The sequence below is a fragment of the Leiobunum rupestre genome, chromosome 11 (assembly GCF_980474605.1).
Source record: "Leiobunum rupestre chromosome 11, qqLeiRupe1.1.hap1, whole genome shotgun sequence".
In the NCBI taxonomy this organism is placed as follows: domain Eukaryota; kingdom Metazoa; phylum Arthropoda; class Arachnida; order Opiliones; family Sclerosomatidae; genus Leiobunum; species Leiobunum rupestre.
Window position 1 is genome coordinate 19315568 of NC_143394.1, and position 11905 is coordinate 19327472.

An 11905-nucleotide genomic window follows, 5' to 3' on the forward strand; every position below is an offset into this window, starting at 1 on the left:
TCTGACATCCCGCAGAAACCCAGTATCGAAACTATAGAGACGCTATCAGCTCTGGAAATTGCCGAGGGTATGACGTACTTGGATCACAAAATCTTCATTTGCATTCGTAGCGAGTAAGTTTTGCCATCTATCGACAATTCAAGGTTCAGGATTGTTAACTTAACTTTGACCATCTTAAAGAGAGTTTCTGGGACAAGCTTGGATGAAGCCGGAAAAGGCGACGAAAGCGCCTCACATACTGTTGATGACCAGACGATTCAATGACGTACGTTGCTTATTTCATTTACCATAGCATATGTAACATAATCACTCATAAGTATGCCATAAAAGTATTTTCGTTAATGAAACCTTGTTCACGGGATATAACGTAAATTACGTCACTTACAATTCCGTGACGAAATTCACGTCATCAACTTTACTGATTGGAAACGGAAGTTAATGAGAATTCCTCGCGCGTTTCTGGCTTTGCCCATGTCAAGTTTAGCTCGTGTCTCGCGATCACGAGATTTTTTTCCTGGGTAACCTTTTCAATAGCGCAAGGATTATAAGCATTTTTGCATTTTTGGGTCCGCTTAATGTATGTTCCGCGTGAAATTGAATTTTTTTCAATGGAAATGTTATACAGAGGCATACTTATGAGTAATTATGTTACATATGACCATAGACATCCGAGGAATTATAAGTTTTTTTTAATTAAATATTCCCTGATGTAATGGATATAGCTGGACTATTCAACTTTAGCAGGCTGGATTACGGTAGCTTTCGTATGGCGCCTAAGACTTGTTTTCCCCAAATTCCCCCCTTTTTATCGTCATTGCGCGGGAGCGCCATCTAGGTTAATTACATTGAGTAACGACAGCCATAATTTCCAATAAATATTTTCTGAAAATAAATATTTAGTTATAAATATAAATAAATTTTATTAAATTATTTTCATAATTGTTTACCTATTTTTACGAGCTACGGTTTATCTGCCATAGAGGGCGTTGTTGACAACATAGAAAGTGTGACTTATTTTGGAACGCGAGTTTTGATAACTGTATAGTGTCGTAATCCAACCTCCTAAAAATTGAATAACCCTGGCTATAGCAAATCATGATATATGAGAGATATTCTTTATAATTCTCCGATGATCTTACGTCGGTAAATTGAATTGGTTTTTTTCGTGGTGGCAGGTGAGTCGTTTGGTGGTTTCCGAGATAATGCGGGCGACCGAAATGTCTAAACGCGTGGCCATTATCGAGAAGTGGGCCGCTGTAGCTGACATCTGTCGGTGCTTGCACAACTTCAACGGTGTCTTGCAAATCTGCGCTGCCTTCATGAACAGCTCCGTCTTCAGACTGAAGAGGACTTGGGAAAAAGTCTCCAAAACGGTACGCTATCGCCTTAATAATCATGATTAAATTTGTAAACACTTAATCATTTCAATCACCATTTAATCATACAAATCTCGATTTAATCATTCAAATCAGGATTTTATCATATAAATTTCCATTGAATCATTTTAGTCAGGATTTTTTCATACAAATTTCGATTAAAAATTTTATTCAAGATTTAATCATTTAATCAAGATTTAATCATTTAATCAAGATTTAATCATTTAATCAAGATTTAATCATTTAATCAAGATTTAATCATTTAATCAAGATTTAATCATTTAATCAAGATTTAATCAAGATTTAATCATTTAATCAAGATTTAATCAAGATTTAATCATTTAATCAAGATTTAATCATTTAATCAAGATTTAATCATTTAATCATGATTTAATCATTTAATCATGATTTAATCATTTAATCATGATTTAATCATTTAATCATTTAATCATGATTTAATCATTTAATCGTGATTTAATCATTTAATCATGATTTAATCATTTAATCATGATTTAATCATTTAATCATGATTTAATCATTTAATCATGATTTAATCATTTAATCATTTAATCATGATTTAATCATTTAATCATGATTTAATCATTTAATCATGATTGAATCCATTTAATCATGATTGAATCCATTTATTCATTTTAGTCATGATTTAATCCATTTAATCATTTTATTCATAATTTAATTATTTTTGTCATCATTTAAAATGTCTTTTTTGAAACGCGACGATATATATTTTAGTGCTGACGACTATTAGTGTAAAATTGAAAAATTGAGAGAGCAGACGAAAAACACCTAGGGACAACTCAGCGTTGCCAGTTCCTGAAACTCAAATTATTGTACCAGAGCCCAAAAATTATCGATTTAAAAAATACATTATCGTATGCTTGAAAACTGGCGGTAAATTTGAATTTTCTGTGAAATCAAATTTTTAATAACACTTAAAGTTCGACGCATTGAAAACTAGGGTTTGAAATTCTCATTTCTTTAGCCAATTTAAAAATTAAAGTACATTATCGTACGCACAAGCTTAATTATCGAAAAATGCATACTATATAGAACGCCATTGAAAATATCGAACGTCTTAAAAATGAGCTCGAAATTATCGACGTGTTCGATAGTTATCGTACGTCTGGCAACGCTGCGACAACTCGGTATTTTGCGATAAAATAATTCTAGCATTGCTACTAGCCACTTTTGCAGAAATTGCCTGATTTGGCTTTCCTTATCTTTATCTAGTTGTAAGACTAACTAGATAGAGGTGAGTAATATAGGAGTCGCAGGGCGTAAGTCGGGTTACCCAGTCTTGAAACTAAGGTAACGAATTATCTCTATCACAGACGCATTTGGGCCATTGAAATTGCTTAGACCAACTAGTTTTAAAATTCTAATTGAAATGCTTTGACAATATTCCTGCGTTACTTTAAGGGCCACAGAATCATTATCATTCAAATTGCAAAAGTTTCCCGTTTGAGTTTCCGGAAATATGGTCAAAATATTCCAATTGTGTCAGGCGTGCTCCGTGACGGACTATCCAATTGGGCCTCGTGGTCTCAAGAGACCTTAAACATTACGTAGCAAAAAATAAAGGGCCTCGTAACTGAAATCGCGCTTAGGGCCTCGTAACTGAAATCGCGCTTAGGGCCTCGTAACTGAGATCGCGCTTAGGGCCTCGTAACTGAGATCGCGCTTAGGGCCTCGTAACTGAGATCGCGCTTAGGGCCTCGTAACTGAAATCGCGCTTAGGGCCTCGTAACAGAAATCGTGCCTAGGGCCTCGTAACAGAAATTACGCAAAGGGCCTCGTAACAGAAATCGTGCCTAGGGCCTCGTAACAGAAATTACGCATAGGGCCTCGTAACTGAAATCGCGCTTACGGTCTCGTAACTGAAATTACGCATAGGGCCTCGTAACTGAAATCGTGCTTAGGGCATCGTAACTGAAATTGCGCCTATAAGGCCTGAAAGGAACATAATCCGCCACTGCCTCATGCTATAGCCGTTTTATAGTTACCCCTAGTCTCTGTTAGCTATGTTAAATTGGGTGATCCACAATTAAAAAAAAATATTTTAACGTAGACATTATTTTTACAAAAATTTTAATAATTAACATCCTACGTTATTCCACAGACAAAACAAACAGCGGACAAGTTACAGTCATTAGTCTCGGCCGATGGCCGTTTCAGAAATATGAGAGACGCGCTACATAGGTAAGTTTTACACAGAAACTAGCTAGAAACTTTAACTTAAGCTTAGAGCCACGTAACGGTCAACTATACTAGTAGTAGGGATCTGATATTTCGGTTTATTTAATTTTGAGAGGACGCCATCCACCAGAGACGATTGTTTAAATGATTGGTGTGTTTTTTGTGTAGATGCGATCCTCCTTGCATTCCTTATCTCGGCCTTTATTTGACCGATCTTTCCTTTATCGAAGAAGGGACACCTAACTTTACCGATGAAGGCCTGCTCAATTTCTCCAAAATGAGAATGGTTTGTGCAATCACCAAAACTTTTTTATACGAGCCACAGGGAACCTACAGTTGTCACATAAGACTATAATAGTTAATACTATTCCATAAGTGTGTTCTTCACTTAGAACTACTCCATAGAAAACGTAATAGACAATAGAAAAATACCGTAGATAGAACATAAACTAAGTAACTCTCAGGGACACAAGACTGTCAGTTTCCTTAGTCTTAGCAAAAGTAGCATAAGACCCAAAAGTGTGTCAGCTGTACCTTCGCGCCTTTTAAAATTTCTAGAGAGACCTAGTCACACTATAGACTACATAACCTATTAGTTGGAATAGTACTAGCAACATTATATTTTGTCTATAGTCTGGCGCGATTTTCTCGCTTCGATTTACTCGCCCGTTGACATACGTTCTAAAACGCCTCACTCGGTGGCGCTGGAGTACCTCAATTTTGATGACGTATATCCCCCCGATTCGTTTCCCTTTTTTACTTTGCGACAAACTCTCATTAACTACTATACCGTTCTGACACACTTGGGTATTATGCTACTAGAAATAATACCGAATCGCCCCTCCTACTTGTGATTAAAATCCAGAAGTTTAATTCGCCATCTACCGTGAACCTTAAGCACTAGTTAACCTTCTGACGAAAACCCTAGAAGTTAATCTCCCTCTTAATTAAACCAATTTATTTTAGTTCGCCGGCTATTTATCGTTCAGAAACGTAAGGTAATTAGTCCAATGGTAGAGCGGAAATTATATGATCTAAGCCATAGTTTGCTATTTTGAACTGTGGGGTTAGGACTTAGCAACTGTAATTTCGCTATTTTTTAAATCTTGACATCTGATTTGAAATAGAGTTTTTTGGATTGTAGATTGCTCATGTGATTCGGGAAATACGTCATTTTCAGCAGACACCTTATAAAATTGAAATGAACGCCAAGGTAAGACATAAAATTATTACTTATTGCAAGTTGGTACACTTGGGAGGTGTGACTTATTTAAAAATAAAATTTATTTATCTATAAGCCCCGTGCACCACAGTGAATGCACGATATTCCCATGTTATCTTGTTTAGTATGTCTTCACAGAGTTCCAATGGACGATAACTTCACTGCAAAATATAAAAATTCAACTGCTCACATATTTTCCCTCCACGCTCGCCGTCACAACGTTTTTGCACTAGTGAAAACGTGCCTTTAGGCCTGATACCAGCGTTGACCCAAACAAATTGTATTAGCTTGGGCGAATAATTACTGGACCCGAAACCAAATGGCGCGCTTGGTGCTTATACGGCAGCGCCGCTTGTAGCGCCGTAGTGTCAAGTATTGGAAATATTTCTATCCAAATACTAAACACGTGCCTTATATGAGTGGACGAGGTTAGGCCTAGCGTGTTTAGCTTACACCTTTATTTCCATTTTGGCTAGGCATTTTTAAATTTATAATCTAATTAAACTTTCACACAAACTATATATGCAAAAACATTAAAGCGAACTTCCTATTTAAATTAATTAAATCATTACCCTTTAATTTTTATACCAATACAATTTTTACTGAATAATCTAAAGCCTATTAAAATTCCAAAAGCCTCACTTCTATTTAAAACCCCAGAGCAGACGACGGAATGCAAAAAATGTCATCTGACATTTTTACGCACCTTTTTTGTATTTGGATAGAAATATTTCGTGATTCTCTCGGTAGGATCGCTGACGGGCGATGCAGTTTGTGGAACCGGGGATTTTGCTTAGGTTTCGAGTCCAGTAATTATTCGTCCTATGTATTAGCCATGGTTTCCACTAGCGCGCGTCAAAATGTATTTTTGTTTAAGCGCCTGAAAACGTTTATACGTCCCAAAGTTGATAACGCGTGCGAGTGGAAACAAAGGCTTAAGGCCCATTTTCACAGAGGTGGGCAAACATTGTGAGCGTTCATTTTTGAAAATCCTCTCGAAACGAGTGAGCACTTCAAATACGAAGGTCGGTTGGTCTTGTTAAGCGAGAAAGAGAAATTGAGCCCGCTCAGGGTGATCGCCGATTAGTTCGCTCAGTCAGTGATTTTTCACGGCGCGGTGAGCGAGATCGGACGATCGACGCGCTATTTTTTTACGGCGGGATAAATCGTTCACTAGAAAGCGCTGACGGCGGGCTGAGTGAGATCGCGCCGAGAGAAGCGCTAGTTTTTTAACATTGGAATTTCTCATCCCACTGAACGACGGGGTTGACTGTTTTCCGGAATTCGCTCAAAGCGCTGTGAGAAAAACGTTTCATTTCTTATAAATTATTTCATAAAAAAGTGCATTGAATAAAAAAATCGACAATAAAATATTATTTGTATAATTTTTTCTCACCGCGCTGTGAGCGAATTCCGGAAAGAAGACTATCCCGTCGCTCAGTGCGATGAGAAATTCCAATGTTAAAAAACTACCGCTTCTCTCGGCGCGATCTCACTCAGCCCACCGTCAGCGCTTTCTAGTGAACGAATTATCCCGCCGCTGGAGGACGTGGCGCTTCAAATTGAGCAGGCTAGCGTGTCGATCAGCCGATTTCGCTCAACGCACCGTGAACGATCAGTGACTGAGATAATTTCATGGCGCTCGGCCTGAGCTGGTTCAGTTTAAAAGAGATAAAATAGCATCACCAGTATTGAGCACTAGCTTATTTGATCACTCAAATTAAAAATGTCTGAGCGTTCATTTCAGAATTCGCTCACAATCCTTCATGCTCGCTGGTAGCGGATAAAAATTGTCAAAATTCGCATCCGCCACTCGCAAGCGTGAAAATAAAGCTAAAATATCTGTTTGAAGCAGATCGACGCGGAAAGTGAAAAAGTGTGTAGCGGAAGCGGATTTTGTCGATTTTTACCCTGCCATTTATTGTCCCTCGCCTCATATCCTTCTAACATATAGGATCCTTGGCGCTATCACCATTTTTACTATCTTTCTTATCCTAGACTAAAGATTAATGGTTTTCCCTTTAACTCGTTTTCTTTTGGCGCTAACCAAGGTGACCAATTACTTGCTGGACCCGTCGCGCTTGTCAACCGACGAGATCCTGTACCAGCTTTCTCTGTGTCTAGAACCCCGACTCTCAAGGCTTAGCTCAAAAGTGCCCACTCCTGGCTCCTACATGGGTTCTTCACCTACTAATACGTGAAACCAAATATACATATATAAATATATATACCTCCAATGTCTTTCTTTTGTATCATATATTTATCAAGGAAAAAATAATTAGAAAAAAACTTGAAAATATCGCGGAAAGAGAAGTGGTAAGCAATGTTTGTAAAAATATAGCTAATTGTATCCTGGAAATAAGATGCCGTGAATATCAGCCATTACTCGTAAGAAAAAATCCTATATGGTTATTTTTACCCCTGGGGCGCAAACCCCCGGCTGACTTGATAACATTTTTGCAAAACAAAAATACCGAAAAATCGTACACATATCATGATTTTCTACTCCCGCCAGTTTGAGAACGGCAACCCTGCGTCATACTGTGACGTCAAAGACCCTCCTTTTTTACCTTTTCCCTTAGGCGTAAGGATGTATATTTTTACCATTTGATGGTGACCTAAGATAATATTTAATATGGACTGTTTAATTTTTATCTATTCAGTTTTATTTTACTGTTGGTGATTGATATATTATTCTCACGTTGAAAATTATCGGGAATAATGTGCGAGATACCGCGGTAAATTGGGCGTTATCAGGGTGAAGTTCATCCCTGAAACCTTCGCCGTTGAAACTTGTTACTAGCATCATGTTAAACGGGGTGAAATTTAACCCTTGGTGTTTTTACAAAGAGTATAACAATTCCCGTAGATTTATCTTCCTCGTAGAGTTTAGTTTTCACATTCTTTTTCTTAAAGCAAGTGGCGACTCCAGAGATAACCCCTTGGATGCTTTTCCGTATTACACCAACAAGACCCTGTAAATTATCGCCCCCTATCGTAGCTGCAGCGTAAAATATTTTAATTTTATCACTCGATGAACCGGCGAAGGAAATTATTCGTAACTCTTTAAAAATTATTTAGGTGTGTACATATTTTAAATTATTTTGGTTCAATCAAAAAGATGTTTATTATAATTTACGATTAAAATTTGGCGTTAAGCCTCGGTCATAAGACGGTGAACGACAGACTAGATGCCGTATGCCCAGTTGCAAATATACGGCAGTTATTTAGTCCTCGTTATCAACCAATCAGACCTAATACACAAGGTTGGAGGAGCTGCCGAAAACGACATCTATCGTACCATCCAGGTACTACACTAGAGCCGCCACTTGCTTGAAATTTGAAATTCTAAATCATTTAATACTACGCAGTATTTGGATTTTGCAATCTATATTTTTCTATCTAATTCGTATGTTTGGCTCGGTTGTAAATTAACGAACGCTGATGACTTCATGAACCGCGTTCTACCAGATCGAAAAAACTAGAATTTCCAGAAACCATAATTATTCAATACAAAAATTTCTTTAAAAATAATTAGACTTAGCGGAGACGAAAACGTTTAAATTGTAAAATTGTTAAACTGAAAGTTAATGTAATTATTAAGAGTTTTTAAATTGAAATTGTTTAATAAGTAGTAGAGCTATAATTGATTATGACGTAGGATTTACAGATACCCACTCTTAGCTATAAATATTAGCTAGAAATTAATACAAGTATTAGTTTTTTGTGTGGATAATTTTTATCTATGCCGTTTGCGCTGAATACGAATCTTCAAGCCAGGTTCCAGAATTGCAAAATCCATTTACTGAATTATATCACTCGAATAACCAGTCTAAATCACGGACGAAGAAAACTCTAACGAGACTCATTACCTTAACTCAAAAAACACAATGGGGAAGGTAAGATCGAGACTGGACTCAACGCAAACACGGTGGTGTTACGTTTGAGTGCGTTAAAAAAAGTATCGTTCGAGTCCTCTTAAAGCGTTCTTGGTCCACGAGATTTATTGCGAAAGTTCGTCTACTAGGTTGTCTACACCAAAAGCCAGTAACAAAATTAAATCTGGACGAGCTACAGCGCTTTTAAGTCGTCTCAATTTGATAAACGTAGTTGTTTTCATTACGAACCAAGGCTAAGTTTTGATTTTTCCCACACCAAAATTAAGTTAAAATGTAATTTCGCTCAGTGCAATTTCTCGACTCACTGACAATCCTCTAATGGGCAGTTGAACGTGAGCGTCATCAAGTTGTAATTGGCGAAATAGCTGTGTTCACTTGTTAATTTAACTTTGAAACTGTTTCGAACAAATAAACAAAAAAAACTTGAAAAAGAAACAAAAACAGAGCAAATTAAAGTACAAATTCTGGCTAGCTTAACAAGTTTATGTAGATTTCGTGTGTAAAAGCTTAAACAATACAAAAACATTTAATTTCACTATCTATCGTGACTTCAAATTAACAATTGACCGATCTCAAAATGACGTTTTCCGCGTGTGACTACTTGTACATGTGTGGGTCTAACGGACTAATTAGCCTTTTTAGTTTTCATAGAGGCACGTGGTGACTAACGTGGGAAGTTCTCAAACCGCTGGATTTATCGTCTGCTTAGCAAATTAAAATCCCGTTGTTCGGCCTTTATGTAAACTGAAAGGCTAATTTATCCGCTTTTTAGACCCTAACGTGTGGTGCTATTTTCACGAGCAAAATAATTTTTGAAATCGTTCTATTATAGGCTTTTATTGTAAATTTCAGTTGAATTAAATTTCTATATACGTAATTTTATGTGGTATATTTTAAGTACGATACAGCGTTTTGTCCCCTTACATTTAACGCCATCTACATTTTTACCAAAAGAAACTCGTGTCTGTGATTTAAGAAAATATTTATCGATATTGTTAAAAAAAGTAAACACGCGCGGTCATCGTTGTTCTATTATTGAAAATTTGTTGAAAATACAAACAAAGAAAAACAAACAGGTCACCGAAAAAAATGGAAAAAGTGTACATTGTAATGTTACTTAATCTTAGCTATTTTTATATTTTATTGTAAAATTTGTTAACACGTCCCATTGCGTTTGTATCGTATAACCCATAATTCAATATCAGTCATATTAACGGGTCCCCAACTTGATGTGTTCCAAATAAAGATAGGACTACATGAACTTGAGATAAAACGACCGCGTCATTTTTGTTAATGACGTCGTCGTCACAGGGGGGTAGCACGTCGTTTTTGTTAATGACATGGTCGTCACAGGGGGTAGAACGTCGTTTTTGTTAATGACATGGTCGTCACAGGGGGGATAGCACTCCGAAATTGGAGAACCTTAATAAAACAGAACCGCAGCGCCACTTCGGGAAACTTGGGTAATAATATAGCAATTATACAATCTTTTGGGTGTCAGTTTTGGCAATATGAAATTACTCACTGTTCTACCTTTACTATATTGTCTCAATAACTATGGAAATTCAGATCGTCTCCCAATATTCCCGTAGTGGCGCTGCGGTACTGCTTTTTGAGGGGTTCTCATTTTCGGTGTGCTATTCCCCATGTGGCTCTTATATCAGGACCGAACCGCACCCATTCGTCGTTTTATCTTTAGTTCACGTAAACTTGTATAGTCTTTGGTGCGTTGCGGTTAAAATTCCTGCAGGCGTTTCGGTAAAACAAAATTGTTGAAATTTGTTATTTGTTAATTATAAATTATTTAAATAGCTAAGATTACTATTGATGTATTCCTTAGAAACTCTGGAGCATTTTATTTCTTTTAATCTTAAAATGTTCGATTTCCGTGCCAAAATATTTTTCTCTTAATGAGGTGGGAAATAAATTAATAAAAATGTATAAAATGGAATCACAATTATAAGCAATTCGTTACGAAGAATTTAAAGGAAAATTAAATAAACCGAATGTTGTGCACTTTAAATATTTAACAAACCTTTTCACGTCCAAAAATTTAAATGGGACGCTAATTCCCGTGGCAAAGGCTTATTTCTTAGCCTTGTCCAATTCTTTGTTGTCTTAACTGGAACCTAGATGGCGGTTTAGGCGGTAAATGGGGGTTGACTTTCTATTTAAAACTTGAATAATATCTAACAGCGCGTGTTATTATCCCAAATGTTGAGCTAATGCACACTGAATTATTATTAGTTTAGATTAAAATATATATTGAAAATTAAAACAACACACCGAAATTGTTACATTGGATATTTCAAAAATATTTTTTCTGTGCCTTGGATAGATGGATTTAGCTAATTATATTAAAATAAAAATAAAAATAAAATAAAAATATTGTAAAGTATTTTAAAAAAAAATATTTGAAAGGAGAATATTACGTCTAAAATGGAAATACCAGGATCTAAAGTTTAAAAAAATCACGTAAAAAAAACAAGTAAAAATTTAAATAAAGTTGGAACGCTTCTATAAATATTATAACCCAGTACCTGAAATATTGAGTATATTACATGTTTGAACGTCAAATAATAATTAATAACAATTATTAAGGCATGTCAAAGTATTTAAAAAGTAATAATAAACCGTTTTTCAGAATACAAATAATGTCCGCGTAATGTCAGCGGACAAGCAAAAAATCTCTAGCTTCGTGTAACGTCATATTTATCTTTGGGTCAAACAAAAATTCATCATTGTTGATGTTGTTCCCTTGATTTGTTTTTATTTGTATTTTTCCTCTGTACTGTCACCGCACAATGTTTCATTTTGTTTCAATTATATAACGGCTATTTTGATAAAAAAAAAAAGTGGCACTTTTGAGAAAAATGATATAACGTCAATGTATAAAAATTAAATGTACGTTTCTGATATAAGAACTTTATCGTTAATATTTCCTTCACGCAGGAATCCATATCTCTACTTGGAATGCTTATCCTGGCGTATCGAAAAAATCCCCTCTGCGCGTGATCCCCTCTCACGTTGTTGTTTGTTAAGTTAACATAGTGACGTCAAAAAAACCATCAGCCACATCGAGACGAAAATCTGCCGCGATAAGCATTCCAAGTAGAGGTATGGATTCCTGCTTCACGTTATTTACTTAGCTTCCATTTTAAATCATATTTTATTTTAATTATCTTTCATCC

At 36.1% G+C, this 11905-nt stretch overlaps 1 protein-coding gene across 4 annotated transcripts in view; it reads left to right on the top strand.

The window, feature by feature from the left end:
* The window catches only part of LOC149921937 (ras-specific guanine nucleotide-releasing factor 2-like), a 108047-nt gene extending 96453 nt beyond the window's left edge, over positions 1–11594 (top strand). For all 4 annotated transcript variants that reach the window (XM_090164067.1, XM_090164070.1, XM_090164069.1 and 1 more), the window contains 7 exons: positions 16–113; positions 181–265; positions 1176–1373; positions 3517–3596; positions 3762–3879; positions 4738–4806; positions 6867–11594. In XM_090164067.1, the coding sequence (XP_090020193.1) occupies positions 16–113; positions 181–265; positions 1176–1373; positions 3517–3596; positions 3762–3879; positions 4738–4806; positions 6867–7016 (798 nt within the window). In that variant the 3' untranslated portion in view covers positions 7017–11594. The remainder of the gene's footprint in view (positions 1–15; positions 114–180; positions 266–1175; positions 1374–3516; positions 3597–3761; positions 3880–4737; positions 4807–6866) is intronic.
* The last annotated feature ends 311 nt before the right edge of the window (positions 11595–11905 follow it).